Source organism: Leopardus geoffroyi, chromosome B4, assembly GCF_018350155.1.
Source record: "Leopardus geoffroyi isolate Oge1 chromosome B4, O.geoffroyi_Oge1_pat1.0, whole genome shotgun sequence".
In the NCBI taxonomy this organism is placed as follows: Eukaryota; Metazoa; Chordata; class Mammalia; order Carnivora; family Felidae; genus Leopardus; species Leopardus geoffroyi.
The window spans coordinates 122,774,414-122,792,413 of NC_059341.1; the positions used below are offsets into that span (position 1 = coordinate 122,774,414).

An 18,000-nucleotide genomic window follows, 5' to 3' on the forward strand; every position below is an offset into this window, starting at 1 on the left:
CTTGCTTGCTTGCTTAATTTACTCACTCATTTATTTAATAGAGAGAGGGTGCTGAGTGACGGAGGGGAGGGAGGGAGGGAGGGAGGGAGAGAGAGAGAGAGAGAGAGTTCCATGAAGGTCAGAGGGAGAGACAGGGAGAGAGGTGGAGAGAGAGAGAGAGAGAGAGAGAGAGAGAGAGAGAGAAGGAACTGGGGCTCACCGAAAGCGGGGCTCTATTCCCCACCATCAACCCATCAGGAAATCCTGTTAGATTGATCTTCAATCCAACCTGTTCTCTCCCCTACTCTGATCCAAGTCACCTTCCCTCTTGCCTGAATCTTGCCTGAATGATTCTATCTTTGCCTCTCCTCAGTTTATTCCCACCACAGCAGCCAGACTGCTCCTTTTGGAACATCAGTCAGATCATATCACTCCTGTACTCAAACCCTCTAATGACTGCTCACTGCACTCTGAGTTAAAGCCAAAGTCCTCACCATGGCTGCCAGGGCAGACCCCCTATGTTCCCCACTACTTCTCTAGGCTTATCTCTTGCCCCTCTCCCTTGTTCACCCTATTCCAGCCACACCAGCCTCCCTGCCAGACACACTCCTGCCTCGGGGACTTTGCAGTGGCTATTCCACTTAAGTGAACCACTCCTTCCCCATATATTCATGTTGCTGGTCCTCCCACCTACTTTAAATTTTCACTCAAAAATCACCTTCTCAGTGAGTCTGCCCCTATCACTCGATTTCCCCTGCTCAATTTTTCTGTACACCAGTTGTCTCCTACAAACTATGTAATTTATTTGTATGCTGTATTTGTCTGTCTCCTTCTGCCAAGAGGTAAACTCAATGAGGGCAAAGATTTTTGTCTCTCTCTTCACTGCTGCATTTTCAGCACTGAGAAAAGTACCTGGCACAGAGTATGCACTCAATAATAAATACTTACTGAATGAACAGACCCACTCTCTTTGCAGACTGAACCACAGTGAAAAAAAAAAGGTTCTATTCTACTTGACACACTATAAAAGTAACAGAAACTAAAGCTCATTCTGAGAAGAACAAACTAGAACACAAGCCCCTAAGAGACAGCTAAAGGAGTAAGAATGAAAAGAAATGTCACATGGGAAAGGGAGTATATTACATTAGTTCTGTAAGATCCCAAAGGGTACAAGTTTAACCAGCATGAGAAAGCTACAAGGAAACACTTTATAATTCCTTGTAAAGGTCAGTGTAGTCAAGAGGTAAAGTGATCTATCACAGGAGAAAATTCAATTCCTATAGATCAAAGGGAATAAGCTTAACTGGAAAAACCACTTTGCTGAGGAAACCCAGGCCCAGGCTACAGGGCTAGACTGTGTGGCTATTGAAGTACTGTCCACTTGATAGGGTAGCAGAGTCATCGGAGGGGCAAAAATGACGTATTTCATAAAGAGAAAAAGAGTCAACAGTTTTTTGTTTTGTTTTTTTTTTTTTTTTAACGTTTATTTTTGGGACAGAGAGAGACAGAGCATGAACGGGGGAGGGGCAGAGAGAGAGGGAGACACAGAATCGGAAACAGGCTCCAGGCTCTGAGCCATCAGCCCAGAGCCCGACGCGGGGCTCGAACTTGCGGACCGCGAGATCGTGACCTGGCTGAAGTCGGACGCTTAACCGACTGCGCCACCCAGGCGCCCCAAGAGTCAACAGTTTTTGATAATTAACTGAAAAGAGGTTAAATGAGATAAATGGAACATCAAATGTGGAACAAATATTTTATCGACATCAGGGTCGGCATTCCATGGCCAAAACTTAACCACTGCCTGTTTTAGTACAGCCCCAAGTGAAGGACAGTTTTGACATCTTAACAAGGCTAAATGTTAAATACTTATATAAATGCCTACATAATATCCTCCATTTTGCCTCTTGGCCCATAAAGCCCAAAATGTTTATTATCTGATCCTTTAAGAAAGAATTTGGCAATCCTTCATCTAGATAATTGAGGATAAAGAATGTGTCTACGGCGCACTAGAAATATGAGCTCCGTGAAGGTAGGGATGTGTCTTTTTTGTTCTCTGCCATTTCCCTTTTTCCTGGAACAACCGCAATGGCCCAACAAATCTTTACTCAACAAATGAGTGAGTAGGGCAGGCAAACAGAAACCCAGGTGGGAATTCAAAAACAATGTTTAGAAGACTATAGTTTAATACAGATTTTATTTATATCAAAATTTACAACCTCTTAAGTCTTTACTATGTTATAAAATTAGCAGAGGAAAAACCCAAGATTCTCTCCATAGATATTATACCTGAATTATTATAATTCTTAACATAATGTCATTCCTTTTTCTCTTCAGATGGAACGTTATCAGAGCACCTTAACTATAGTTACTTAAAGAACAAAGCTAGGGGTGACTGGGTAGCTCAGTCGGTTGGTTGAGAATCTGATTTCGGCTCAGGTCATGATCTCACAGTTCATGAGTTCAGCCCCGCATCAGGCTTCGTGCTGACAGTGTGGAGCCTGCTTGGGATTCTGTCTCCATCTCCCTCCCTCGCTGTCCCTCCCACACTCTCTCTCTCTCAAAATGAAATACATACATACATATATACATACATACATAACAAAGCTGAATTTAGCCAAACAATAAAACAGATTAATTTGCTATAATTTGTCCAAGATTATCCCTTTACTTTCCCTATATATTTAAACTGTAACTTAAAAACAAAAATATTTTACACAGAACAGTTCAGAAACAAATCTATAGCATAAAGGGGACGATATCTATACTTAGAAAGGTTAACTTGGAAACTTGAATTTCCTTTCAAGTTACAAATACCTCATTAAGTACCAGGAAGATAGTGTGATGTTAGATAATGTTCAGGACACAAATTGGTAAGTGATAAGGTTTCTGCTGGATTAAAAAATTAGATGAAAATACCATAAACTCCTGCACAACCAACAACTAAGTTGTGAGTCGGGTGACAAGTACAGGGATACAGAAAAGTCAAAATCAGTAGAATCACTGTGAATGCACTGCTCGGGATCTTCATGGAGACAGAACTTGAGATGGGGTGGGAAAGAACAGGAGATGGGCTAGGAGGGAAAGGGGACCAGGAGAGCAGCACCACATGTGATGACAAGGGCAGCCTCGAGGAGATGCTGGAGGGCTGGAATGTGCGGAACAACGGGCAGAGTCAAGGCAATCAAAGCTGAGTCCTGAACACCAGGGAAAAGGATTCTCTATCGTGTGAAAAACAAATACTACTGTATTGTCTTCAAAAAAGGAGCGAACCAATAAAATCAGAGCTTTCTGGTTTATTTACAGTTATGTGCAGGACAGACTGGAGAAGAACTTTATAGGTAGGTAGGCAGAGCAGCTAGGTGGCTATCACTGGAGCCTGTGTGAAGAAATTGGGTCTGGTGTGGGGGAGGTGAGATGAGTAAGAATGGGGAGAATCATTTGCAGAAAGCAAAAGTAATAGGGTGAGGTTAATATAGTGGTGATGGAGGTTAAAAAGCAAGAACATATCGGAGATACTTCCAAAGATTTAAGCTGGGAGGTATGACACTGAAAGAATGGGAACTTGAGACTAGGCCTCAATGCTATAAAGGGAATGTGACAGCTTTCATTTTATACAAGTGAAAAAACATAGAGCCTCTAAAGAGAGAGGCTCAGTGCAGAGGAAGCATGAGAGACAGCACACCAGAGGAGACACAGGCATGGGGCTCAGCAACTCAGTGGCCAAGTAGGAGGATAGGATCTCTAGATGCAGGTATTGTTCTAGGCCGGAAATTACAATTTCAATTCTATTATCTGGCCAAATCAACTGTATAACCAGTTATTTCAGGACGTAAAGTAAGAATGTTCCAGGTATGTTCTGTCCATACTGTAGAAAACAACCTTGCTTAAGAGTTATATGGTGGTAAGAAGAAGAAGAAGGAGGAGGAGGAGGAGGAGGAGCAGGAGCAGCAGCAGCAGCAGCAGCAGCAGCAGCAGCAGCAGCAGCAGCAGCAGCAGCAGCAGCAGCCTCCGCCGCCACCGCCTCCACAATGACTCAGAGGCTAGGGAATAAGGTTAATCTACGTATCAAAGTTAAGGTCCTGACCACAGCACAGAAAGACAAGTGTATTACACAGAGTAAAATGTATGCAATCCCTTTCTAAAATTAGGGCTGAAATACAGCGGCAGCTCTTCTGCCTCTCTTGTTATGTTTTTAGTTTATCGGACACTTCTTTAAAATTGAATCATGTCTGTTCCATTCAGAATTTTGTTATTCAAACTGCCAATGAGAACATGATTTTCAAATACCCATAAGGTGATCTTACCATTCTTAGTACTGTCGAAAACAACAACTGAGACATTAGTGGAAGGGTTTTTTGGTTTTGCAACGTTGAATACGTCACTGGCAGAATGAAAAGAAGGATAAAGAGATCGCAGGTCCTTCAGTGTGACGCTGGCTGGCAGGGCTGGGTCCAGGACGAGCATTGGCACCTTAATGCAGTATGTCAACAAACATTCCAACTGCTTCTCGCTGGAAACAAACACCAACATGCTCACAAACGTTCGTGAAAATGTGATCAACACTAAAAAGCTTGTTGGTACTACTAAATTTTCCAGATGTTTTTCTAGATCCATAAAAAATCATAATTTTTTAATAAACAAAGAATTTTTATCTCAAGAATAGAAAAAGAGAGCAAGTAGGACATAAAATTATTAAACAAGTACAGCTCTCAAGCTTTTAAACTCCTATTAATATGATTGTCACCAAAATTTACTAACTCAAAGGTGGACAAGAAACTAAGCATTTCATTTAAGCATTTCATTACTACCATCTTAAAGATTATTCATAATTCCAGTGAAGCCTATCATTTGGCAGAGCAGGAATAGATAAATTCTGTTTAACAGAGTATCATCCTACCAGATACAATTAATTAATTCTGATCAGAATACAATAAAGTACATTCGAAAGACATGACACCAATGGAAACAACAGCAAATGTGACAAGGTTCTAATATGAATGTATAAGGTATTTCTATCTAAATGTAAGGAATGCCTAGAATAAATATATTACCTAAATAAACAATGGACAAAACACGGCTAGAGAATTCACAAAGAGAGAGCTATGACTAGTTAAGCAATATATAAAATTGTCCAACTGCACTAATATTTAAAGAAATGCAAAAAAAAAAAAAATGAGTTATCACATTTTATTTACTAAATTAGCATTGCTCAAAAAGTGGACTCAATGTTACTGCAAGCCCAGTAAACCTATCCCTTTCAAACACTGCTGGTGTCACTGCAGATGGGTGTTCCCATTTTCTCTCTGGAGAAGCAATTTCATAGTGTATGTGTGTATACTCAGAGCCATAAAAACTTACACATATGCTTCTACCTCAGTAGTTCACTTCCAGGAATCTAGTCCAAGTAGGAGAAGAGAAACAAAACAGGAAAAACAAACCCACATACAGAAAATGCCACAGACCCAAATTTAAGATTGCAAACTATTTACAATAGTGAAAATACAGAAGTGCCTAATATTTAGTAAATTATAGTACAGTTACTTTACGGGATATTATACAACAATTAAAATTGATAAGTAAGAAGCATGAAGATAATCTATGAACATAGCTGTGTAGATTATATACAATTTTTAAAGCAGGATACAAAATTGCACAGAGATTACAAATTACAACTATAAATATATGCACAAAAAGGGAATAAAAAAATGATCACAGTTGTTGAATGGGGGCCGTAGAAGTATCTTCTTTTCACTCCTCTCAATCCTTTGTAACATGGCATCATTACTTTAAATAATTAAAAATTTTATTTATGTCATTTAAAAATAACAGTTTTAACAGTGGTATATTTATAAATAAATATATAGAACATAAAGAAATGATTCAGAAGGTACTTCTAAATCTCAAAATTCCTCAGGATCATTTCTATAAAATAACTCTTTTATTTTAAAACTAATGGTTAAGTGAGAAAGTGCCATTAACAGAGATTTCTGCTTATCAGTGAGGCAGTTTTGTTTTAAGGACCTATCAGAGTCTGGTAGGATTCAAATCACAATAGACACATCTGATTCTTGGCATTGGGCTAAATCCCCTTCCCAAGTCCTTAAATATAAGACATACAACTATGACAGCTTTTAAAAATAAGGAAATATATAATGAACACACAATTGAATGACGGATATAAATCCTATAAATGAAAACACTGGGTATAAGTTACACATTAAGTGGACCAAGAGAACAGCGCACCAAGACAGATTGATGGAAACAGCAGAGCAGAAAAACCTTGCATCCAAAAACCTAACCCATCCAGAAACAATAAAGCTTTTGTTAGCTACAACCCAAACAAGAGTTCTCAATCAACTATGCCTCTGGCATTGCAAGATTTCCCATCTAAAAGAGGCAATTAATTTGGGGGTCAAAAGCTAGCAGATGAGGGATTAAACAGGAACAATAAACACAAAATACTGTATATCCAACAAAAAACAAGAACCTGGAAGTTTCACTTCAACTTCTATTCCTAAGAGGAAAATCAAAACACTTACCTCTTCTTGGTTGGTTCTGTTGCGTTCTTCCCAAGGATTTCTCTAATGAAAGCAAATATATTTCATTACATATTCATGAGCTAGTACTAGTCCTAAATGTGAACAAAAGGTAACTAAAAACAATGATTTTCTTAGTTACTCCACTGGACTAAATAGTAGGTTAGGAAATATAATGCTTACAACATTTAATATGCATAATAAATTTTAAGTTTCAATGAAATATGTTCAACAATTATCATCACATACCTCCCACAGTAACCATGAAAGTTGACTTAAGCTTTTACATTTTACTACTAAAACATGGTACCAGGCTGCCAAAGTTATTTTCATGCACTGGGAAGGTATCCTACTCTCTGACACAAAGAGAAAGAGAAAATTTGTTGCAGTATAACATGGCCAATGACCTGCAACTTGGGGAGCACCCATCATATTTATGAAGAAATGAATGGAGAAATGGAGAAATTCTCAGAAAATGCTAAGGAATCAGAGGGGAAGTTATATCAGCCAGATTTCTAGCTCTTAAGGCTCTCCATTCAAGTGCATTGTACCTTTCTCAGATAAAAGAACTAAAATGATCAAAATTCCACATATAAAAAAATTAGCAGTTTCTAATTCCATATTGTATGATTTAACATTAAAAGGGGTAAAGGGAACATACTTTGTACTGTATTTATCAAATGGAAAAAAAGTTAAGTCTGTAGGCCTGTTTTATTTTCAAGGGAATAATGGGTCTTACCATGAAACTTTTTTCCATAATAACACCTTATTTCATGAAGGTATCACACATGGGACTCAGACTGAGTAAGCAAGAACCCGTGGGAGACTCCTTTCCTTTCAGGCCCCCAGAGAGCAAGGCATCACTAGAATAGCACAGTCATAAAATGGCCATCTAACAAAGTGGCTGAGTCCTCACTGGGTACCAAGAAACAAGGGTCAGACACATGGGTGACAAAATCTTGTAATGGCACGAATTTGAGATGCAGGTTTTTGTTTGGATTAGCACTGTGAACATCACCCTACCCTTCTGAAATGCACTGTTACTTGTATTCATAGAACTTTGTGTGTTGTTGTTTCTTTTTAATTCCAATTATTGTTATTTATTTTTTTTTTTTAAGTTCTATTTATTTGGGCGGGGGGGGGGGGGTGGGTAGAGGGCAAGCTTGTGTACATGCAGTGGAGGGGCAGAGAGATACAAAGAATCCCAAGCGGGCTCTGCACTGTCAGTGAGGAACCTGATGTGGGGCTTGATCTCATGAACCATGAGATAATGATCTGAGCAGAAATCAAGAGTCAGATGCTTAAATGATTGAGCCACCCAAGCACCCCAGAGTGTGTTTTGTTTTTTAAAAATCCATTTTACCTCATTGCTTTCTGCTCTTCCTCCATCTGTTCTCGGACTTGCTGTAGCTCCTTCAGTAGTTCAAGATCTGTGCCATTCACCCAGGTATAAACCACGTCGATTGGCATGGGCAGACAGAGCCTAGGGCAAAGCCACAGGTCCTTCAGCTTACATGCATTTTTCCAATACATTTAGGAATAAGAGTATATAACAGGGCTTAAACTCAAAGATTATGAAAAAAAATCAATGAAAAGGTAATCTAGCCAACTGTATCACAGACTTGCATGACTTCAAGCTGGAGCTGGGAGACGACTTGTTGAAACTTTCTCTGCAAGATGCATGCAGATAATTTCTGCAGTTCTGCATCATTTAATCCTCACAACCACCCTGTAAAGAAGCTGCCATCACTCCACTTCTAAGACCATCAGGAGGTCCCAGAAGCTCAGTTTACACTGCTACATGCTCAGTTTGACAAACAAGGGTGTTGCAATGCAAATGCCCCCAAACAGAGAAAAGAAATTAAAAGCAAAACAAAATTACCAAAAAGGAGTTATCCAACAGTCCGTAATGAAGACCTAGCCCTATTTAATGCTGCAGTCCTCCTATTCCCTGCTGCCCCAAGCCCAGCCCCTCCCAACCCTCCTCACCCTGCCCTGCATTTTCTTGTCTTCATAGCACTGACCACCTTTCTAACATATTAAATAATTAACTTGTTACCTACACTGGTAATTGTATGTGTCCCTCCCCCAGAATGTAAGCTCCAAGAGGGCAGGAAACTTTCTTGTTTTGTTCCCTAAAGTACCCAATCAATTAGAAAAGTGCCCAGCATACAGGCACTCAGTATTTGTTCAATGAGCCTATGATATATGTGAGACACTAGCACAGACCTTCCTGATACTGCTCAAGTTTTTCCTTATTATCTTTTCCTCAAAATAAGGAGTGAGGCAGGCATCTAATTCTTGAGTAACCCACCTAAGCCTCATGTTTGTGTTCTGTTCAGGTTTTAACCCTGCTGAAAGCTCTCTTCCCCTTTCTTTTACCAACTTAACCAAATCCTCCCCATCTTTCAGGTCTACTTCAGATCTATAATATAGTAGTTCATTATGACTCGTAGGCAGGTGGCATTTCAGCCAAGACGTGAAAGAGAGGAAGCAAGCCATGTGAGTAACTAGGGGAAGAATGGTCCAGAGAATGGGAACACCATGTGCAAATGTTCTGAGGCAGACACCCAACAGGCACAGTCAAGGAACTAGAGGCCAGTGTGGCACAGACAAGGGGAGCAAGAGGAAGAGCATAAGAGAAGATGAGGGTCAAAGAGGAACCAGGGACCCAGAGCTTCACAGGAAATCAGGAATCACCTCATACTCAGGCATATGTGATAGCTGAGCATCTACCAACCCTCCTGTTAATGTTCACCACTGTCTGCAGAATAAAATCTAAACTCCTCCATAATGTGCCCCTTGTGGTCTAGACACTCCAATTGCTTACCCAAGCAGGGTCAGACTTGCAAGCTTTTGCACCTTTGAACATGCCTCTCCCACTGTCTAAAATATCCTCCTTCCCCAATTGCCCTCTTCCCTCACCTCCCACAAAGAGAATGTACTGCTTACCACACAGTTTCCATTGTACTCTGTACTCTAAGGAACTCCTGGCATACTATGTTGTACTAGTTTTTATGCATGTCTATCTTCCACTAGATGGAGTATCTCTAGGGCAGAAATGGTACTATGCATTCTGTGCTCTGCTTCAATTACTTCCTCTTTCCCATATCTTCAGACTCTCTCTCCTCACCATAAGTAACAGTACACAAAAGCTTCCTCGGCTAGGTTTTTTAATCACATTTATTATACCAATGGTCCTCAAATGTTAGCAGGCAACAGAATCACCTTCGGGCTTGTAAAAACAGACAGCTGGGCTCCATCCCCAGAGTTTCTGACTCATTAGGTCTGGAGTGGGGCCTGAGAACTCACATTTCTAACAAGATCCCAGGTAATGCCAATGCTGCCAGTCCAGAAATCTGAGAAATAATGATTTATATGCAGGTTGTAGTTCACATTTTTAAGTTAAAAAAAAAAAAAAAAGCTTCCCCCACTAAAACGCCAATTCTATATGAGGTCAGTGAGTTTCTCTTGTTCATCACAAGATGCTTAAAAATAGGGCCTGGTACATGAATGGGATTTAACATATACTCATTGGCTAAATTAAAACTCTAAGTTCATTCCCTCAACATACAAATCAGTCTTTTGTGGAAGGAAGGAAGGAAGGAAGGTCGGTCTTGTATTACCCACATCTAAATTATCCAAGGTCATCTCACTCTCAATTTCTCAGACTAAAAATTAATTTGAAAAAACTGCTTAGATGACATATTTTTTAAACTTTTTTTTTTTTTTTTTAAAGAATTGCACTTTCCAAAGCTATCCTGTAAAAGTAATCACCTGCTATTAAAGATCTTTTAATAGAATCAAGAGATATCCATACATGTTCATTTGGGGAAATAATTAAGTATATAATAGATTGATGTACTGGCTCTTCTATTAAGTTTGTATTACAAGATCAATTTAATTCTCTGGTGTTAAACTAACAAACTAAGGAGATCGTGTGATCCGCCCCAGGTCAGTGAGTCAGTTGTTTTTCTACTATTAGACATGGCCACAATGAGTATGAGTCTTTATTTCTGACCACAAGACCACTATATCTAAGTTTCCAAATGAAAGAAAGCCTTTATCTTAGAGTTGAAGACTAAATAAGTCACCTGTGACTCAGAACCAAAGCCATGGTGACAGTAATACAGCTTTTATTTTAATCAGTTTGGTTTAAGTGAATACACAGGCACTATGACATGTAAAGGATACTATGAATGTAGTCCTTTGGTTCTACATTCTATAAAGTAGGTATGAAAACTCAGAACTTAAATGGTATCTTAGTGCCAAAGAGTTGGAAGAGATTTTACACTTAATCTAATACCTACATTTTAGAGATGACAAGACTAGGCCCAGACTGACTTAATGCCTTATAATTAGTAGTAGATAATTTACATATTCACTTGTTACTGACATACAGAATAGACCTTTCTTTTAAAGGGGCGCCTGGGTCGCTCAGTCGGTTAAGCATCCACTTTGGCTCAGGTCATGATTTTGCAGTTCGTGAGTTCCAAGACCCACACTAGGCTCACTGTTGTCAGTGCAGAGACCTGCTTTAGATCCTGTCTCCCTCTCTCTCTGCCCCTTCCCCACTCATTCTCTCTCTCTCTCTCTCTCTCTCTCTCTCTCAAAAATAAACATTAAAAAATTTTTTTTTCAAATAACATTAAAAAGACTTGCAGAGAAATTGGCAAAATGATGAAAACTCCCTATAAACATTATGGTATTTTAAAATGTATTAGAACATGTGATATGTTATATATGATCTATTTACTTGTCATCTTCAAAATTAGGCAATTTTGAAATATCCTTATATAAAAACCAAACTATATTTTAATGCAATCTAAAATTAGGAGGAGAAATATTTAACACCCATACACAAAATTTTTCAGAAAGAGAACAAGAATGGTTGATTAAAACCGCTGACCTCAATATCTGGATTTTCTAAAGCTACTTTTCCTTCTAAAATTTGGATGCTCCTTCAGGGCAGGGATTCATGCAACTGCACGATCAGCACCTAGCACAGCATAAGGCACAGTAGGTTGAGTAGATGCTTGATAAATATTTGATTTTAAAAAGACAATCCATTTTGAGCTTTTCTTAGGAAAATCAGCTAAAATGAAAATGAAGAAGTAGGAAAATTGTATTTCATCAAGAAGCCGTAGTATTCTCCATAGTCACCAGACCTGCAGCTTCGGTACCACCAGTGAACTTGTTAGAAATGGAAATTCTGTGAGCGCCTGTGAGACCTCCAGACGCAGAAGCTCTGGGGGTGGGGGAAACTGTATCTTCTCAAGCCTTCCATGGCATTCTGCTGCACACTAAGGTTTTAAGAACTGCTATGTGAGAGAAATGGTTCTCTACCAACTTTTTACTCTCCAGACCCTTTACACTTAAAAATTAAGGATCCCCAAAAACTTTTGTTTATAGATTGTAACTATTCACATTTGCCATATTTGAAAATGAAACACTATAAAAATAGTTAATTCATCTTAAAATGTTAACATGAATAACTTTTTTAATGAAAATAATACTCTCCAAAACAATAAAAAAAACAGTGAGAAGAGAGGCATTGTTTCACTTTTCTGCCAATCTCTTTAATGACTTAGTAGAAAAGAACAAGCACCTTGGATCTTCTGTCTGCAATCTGTTCCCACGTGTTGTTTTGGCTGAAGTGTATAAAGAAAACCCAGGCTCACACAGATAATGTAGCTGGAAAGGGGAGTTGCATTTTAATAGCCTTTTCAGGTAACGGCAGGTTTTCTTCTTTGATCCTACCAAAATAAGCGGTAGCTGCTTAAAAATTCATTGCAGTGTGGAATGTGAAGCCACATTAAAGAACTTTTTGTGCTTTTACACCAAAATCCATTGGTCTTTCTTACACTTGAATGACTTTTTTACCCATGCAAGATTTTGTAAACACCTGTAAGGATCCTGTAACAATGTATTGGTTATCTGGAAAATAACAGCTTACTGAGTTATACACATCTGCCAGATGGTGACATATTTCCTTAATTTTCCTATATAATATTAATGAATGTGATTTTTGTGGACAATGCCACATATCTATCTAATCAGAGAAGTCTTTATGATATGTGAACTGTTAAGCTCACAGTGATAGAAACAAGTTTTCCCAAATTCTAATTTACATTTGAAAGCTCAAATTTTATCATTGGCAACGGATACTATTATTCATTTTCCTTTAAGAGACAGAATTGCTTTGTTCACTGTCAAGAAAACATCTATCAAATGACCAGTGTGAGTAATCACACTGTCATCTCTCCTTTCAAGTTATGACAGTGGTGTCCCATGAAACAGAAGGGCTGGTCTAGGTTGCAACTCAACCACACCAGGGTTTCCTCAAGACAATCACCATACGGTCAGGTGCATTTCATCACACGGAACATTAAAAAGATGTGTGGCCAAAGGGTCAAGATATAACCAAATGAATAACTTTTAGTGCTTCAACAAGAACATTTTTAAGTGAAACTAACTTTTATCTTACCCCTGAAAATATAGGGTGGTGAAGAATACAGTGATTCATGCTAAGGTCTGGCAATCTTACCCAGCACTGCTTTTACACCACCAGTGCAAATGTCAGCACAGTACAAAAGGCAAGTAACACCTTAGAACTCTTATAAAAAATAGTTTGGATTTTGCAGACCCCTAGAGTCTTTGAAAACTATCTTTAAAAGATCCTAAGAGAAAAGCCTAGAGTTTCCCTACTTCACTAATTACTTGCTTACAAGCCATTCTCCCTACCACACTATGAAATTCTTTACCACAGATAGTTATATATCAGTGTCTAAAACAGAGTAAGGCTTAAAGATTCCTTTTCTGTTAAAGGAGCAAATTGAGGGATGTCATTCACACATAGGGCACTGAGCAAAGAGTAAAGCTTTAGTCAATTCAAAGAATCCATAGCCCTTCCTCCCTAAGATGGTCAGGACTATAACAGTGCACACATCTAATTAGCACACTAATTTTAAAAAACACTTATTTGGGGGCGCCTGGGTGGCGCAGTCGGTTAAGCGTCCGACTTCAGCCAGGTCACGATCTCGCGGTCCGCGAGTTCGAGCCCCACATCAGGCTCTGGGCTGATGGCTCAGAGCCTGGAGCCTGTTTCCGAGATTCTGTGTCTCCCTCTCTCTCTGCCCCTCCCCCGTTCATGCTCTGTCTCTCTCTGTCCCAAAAATGAATAAACGTTGAAAAAAAAAAGACCAAGGCTGCTTGGTATTCTTTAAAAAAAAAAAGAAAACAAACACTTATTTGATAGAAACCACATAGGGACTCATAAAAAGTGAACAGAGGGACAAGGAAGTACTTCTAAGCAGGGAGCAAGGGCTCCAGAGGAATTGGTGATGCAGTCTACAGATCCTCAGATAACTCTGAAGGTGAGCCAACCGACACCAAATGTAGTTATTTGCAGTTTCGTTAGGTTTTCCGGTTCAGTGAGAGCAGAGGGAAAGATTTATGAGAACTATCCTCAGGGGAAAATGGACAGTCAGGATCAAGGGAGGTTTGTGGTTATGGCCTCTGACATTTAGACTCTGGTCTAATGAGGTTAACTACCCCTGTTAGCTACCCCACATTTGTTCTGGTCACCTACTGCTCTTAGCCCCATAACAACTGGCTATGCACCATTACAATGGAAAAGAGTCAATAGATACTGCATAAAATGAATAAAAAAGGAGAGAACTCCACTTATTGTTTTAAAGTTAGAATGATGATTACCAAAAGAATCATTAACAAAAATTTGTTAACAGGGGCACCTGGGTGGCTTAGTCAGTTGAACGTCCGACTCTTGATCTCATGGTTTGTGAGATCAAGCCCTGTGTCGGGCTCTGTGCTGACAGCATGAAACCTGCTTAAGATTCTCTCTCTGTCTCTCTCTCCCTCTGCCCCTTCCCCACTCTCTCTCTCTCTCTCTCTCTCTCTCTCTCAAAATGAATAAATAAACTGAAAAAAAATTGGGGCGCCTGGGTGGCGCAGTCGGTTAAGCGTCCGACTTCAGCCAGGTCACGATCTCGCGGTCCGTGAGTTCGAGCCCCGCGTCAGGCTCTGGGTTGATGGCTCAGAGCCTGGAGCCTGTTTCCGATTCTGTGTCTCCCTCTCTCTCTGACCCTCCCCTGTTCATGCTCTGTCTCTCTCTGTCCCAAAAATAAATAAACATTGAAAAAAAAAAATTAAAAAAAAAAAAAATAAACTGAAAAAAATCATTAACAATGGTTCCTCTGGATGAGGGGAAATTCACAATGGAACAGAGAGGCTTAACTTTTTATTTTTATGTACTGTTTGAACTGTTTTCGACCACAGACATAAACTGCTTTTACGATATAAAACAACTTAAGCACTAATTTTATAGACAAAAACCAAAAAGAGCCCGTGCAAATCATTTTAGCTGCAGGAAGGGAAGGAAGATGTGGGGAAAGATTGAGTCCACTCTGAGGTCTGTCTTATGAAGCAGGAAAAAAATCTTGAAGGAAAAGGTTGAAGACAGCATCTAAGAGTGGCTGCACCAGGAAGCTTGGCCTTAAAGAGAAAAAGACCCAACCTGTAAGGCTTGCTCCTCCTCACAGTGAGGCAGCAAGATAGGGTGACCACAGGGGTAGGTAGTGGGTCAATTCCAGTGGCTTCCAGAATGGCTCTGGTTAACAGAGTGAGGTCAACAAGAGTATGGGCCAGGGCTTGGAACAGAAGACTACTGGCCAGAGTAGCCAGCTAGTTTCCTCATCCTGCAGGCAGATTGAATTACCTTTACCTCATAGAACTAGGGCAATAATAAAATGAGATCGTGTAACTCAAAGTACTCAATAAACCGCAAGGCAGGATTACTCTTTGGGAATCAGATTTTTCAACCATAAAATGTGAGGACAGACTATAAGGTTCCTTCAGATAGGAGTAGCCTTGAATAAGTTAAACCATATCTACACTTGGAAAGACCCCCCCCCTTCAACCTGAACTGTTACATTTAAAGCAAGAGTGAAATCGTGACTCATCCTCTAAGTCCAAAGAAGCTACTCTCCAAAACTGATTTCTTCTTACCGATTCTGAAAGGACTTTCCAGCAATATTGTCTCTGTAGGAATCAAATAAAACATGGTACTGATCCCGGCTCCATTCCAGAACCACCTAGGAAAAAAAAAAAAAAGGAAACAATATTTTCTCTGCATCAAATACTAAGAGTATATAACTTTCATTTCATTTCAATTTCATTAAAAATCACTAAAGGAACAGGTAAAGCAATTAAAATTCATCCATTCACCCAATGCCAACTCATGTATACCAGACACTGTGGTCGACCCAGATAAAAAAGCTACACAGATATATAAAGTTATACAGATATATAAATAAAAGCTATAGTTACTGGCCTGTGGAAAGGGGAGGGAAATCAAAGAGATTTAAAAGGATGCAATATGAGAACTGGGTCTTCAAGAATGAGTTCACCAGGTAGGGAGAAAAGGACAGCATCACAAGAGCAGGTTCCGAGGCTGAGAAGCAGCAAGGATGAGTTGTTTCAGGGCAGTGGTGCAGTTGGCTTTGGCTGCAGCAAAGTGGAGTAAGTGGAGAGAATGGGGCTGAGAAGGGAACAGGCCTTGACTGTGTTGTGCCCTGTGTGCCATGGGAAGCAGAGGCACTGAAGGATTTTCAAGCAAGCGACACGATCCATCCAAAACTTTGGAGACTCTCCTCAGAGCACAGAACAAAGCTAAAACAGAAGAAATTGACAAGATATGAAGCCTTACTATCTGTGAAGTTTCAGCTGATGACCTTGCCGAAGAGTTCAGGAGAGAGCGGAAGTCTTTAGATCGGAGCTCCCTCATGTCTGCACTTGAAATCTAGAAGCCAACCCAATGTGCCCCATTTCTTCTTCATTCCCTTCACCACAAAGGAAGCGTCCTTCCTCCTTGCAAACATCACATCTCTGTCCACTTGCTCTGGATCTCATCAACTCATCTTAAGACCTTGCCTGCTCTCTCTTTTCCTCTCAACAGGCTTATTCCCGTCAGCATATTCCAGTAATCTCAGGAAAACCTTCCCTTCACTCCACACGCTCTGCCAGCTGGTCCCTCTGCTCCAAATTCTTTCAAGGGCAAATGTCTTTAGAAGGTCACCTCCTAGGTTCTATTCACCCTTTGGCCTATTCCAATATCACTTCTGCCCTCTCCACATCAGTGGTTTTACCAATGCCTCCATGTTGTCGAATCCAGTGACATTTTTTGCCATTTCTATCTTAGTTGGTAGTGGCTGCCCAGTTCCTCCTTATTGAACCACTTGTTTTCCTCCTATCACTCTGGTGACTCCTTTTCAGTCTCCTTTGCCAGGTCATCTTCTTCTATCTGACCTTCAAGTGTGTCCTCTCACTCTATTCCTCTTCCTGGAATGTCCTCCTTTCTGTAAAGGCTTCTTCTGGCTTCCTTCCCACGCTACAAATCCTAGGATGTGTGGCCCTGCTACACTCACATGACTACAGGGGAGCCCAGTCATTTAGATTCCATTCCAGCCAGCAGAGAGGAGAGATAGGGAATGAAATGCCCCTCCATTAAAGAAACTTCTTGGAAGGGGCACCTACCACTTCTGTTTTCACTGGCCAGAATGCAGTCACATGACAATATGTGGCTACAGGAAAGACCTTGTGAACCCATGTGCCCAACTACAACTGAACATTTCTTTGCATGGTATTCAGGCTTTCAGCATCTGGCCTCTGCCTATCTTTATAGACTTACTTCACTGGGCTGTTTCATAAACACCATAAATACAACTAATAACCCTCCCATCACTCAAGGTACTGATTTAAAAACTTAGGGTCTAATGTGCCTTGTACTGGGTTTACAAAAAGAAATACGGTAAGTTCCTTGACTTCAAGAAACTATAGCCAGTGCTTAATAGAAAAGTTTATTGCTGGCTACAAGTGCACTGAAGGAAGACACTTAAGACTTCCCTGAAGAAGCAATGTTAACAGTCTTAAAGGATGAACAGGAGTCTGATGGCAGTTCAGCTGGGGGACAGGGAGTATGTTACAGGGATCTGCTACCAGACTGAACAGGGCAGTGAAGAAGAGAAGCAAAGGTGATTGCCAGGTTTCCAGTATTTCTACTAAGAGTGACTGAAGAGACAATGGGACCACTAAATGACATGGGAGGAACAGGTGTAGTGGGGATGAGAGCTGGTAGGATTCCCATTTTAGTCATGGCAGATTTGAGGCCGTATGTGCATACAACTGGCCTCTCCAACTGGACTGGAAATTCCAAGAGGAGGGGCAATGAGCTCTACTTTAGTATCATACATAGCACCAAACTATATAGCAGGCATATAGCTATAAAATGCCATCTTCCTTGCTAAATATAGAATACATATCTATTTTTAATAATATGATTGTATTGATTTGGATCAACTAATTGAGCTCAAACCGAAATGACTCTCCATCAATATCCCTATGTAGTTGCAAAAGGACAACCAGTATATCTATTATTTTTACAAAACAAACCACAAAAAATGAAGCT

The 18,000-nt window shown here is 40.0% G+C and overlaps 1 protein-coding gene across 2 annotated transcripts in view; it reads right to left on the reverse strand.

Moving 5' to 3' along the window:
• Positions 1–18,000, reverse strand: part of GNPTAB (N-acetylglucosamine-1-phosphate transferase subunits alpha and beta) — a 74,883-nt gene that overhangs the window by 34,619 nt on the left and 22,264 nt on the right. The window contains exons 2-5 of one of the 2 annotated variants that reach the window (XM_045465435.1): positions 15,543–15,628; positions 7,879–7,998; positions 6,519–6,560; positions 4,284–4,489 (exon numbers count right to left, since the gene is read on the reverse strand). In XM_045465435.1, the coding sequence (XP_045321391.1) occupies positions 4,284–4,489; positions 6,519–6,560; positions 7,879–7,998; positions 15,543–15,628 (454 nt within the window). Of the gene's footprint in view, positions 1–4,283; positions 4,490–6,518; positions 6,561–7,878; positions 7,999–15,542; positions 15,629–18,000 lie in introns of those variants that run through there. The other variant, XM_045465436.1, reaches the window with a different exon arrangement.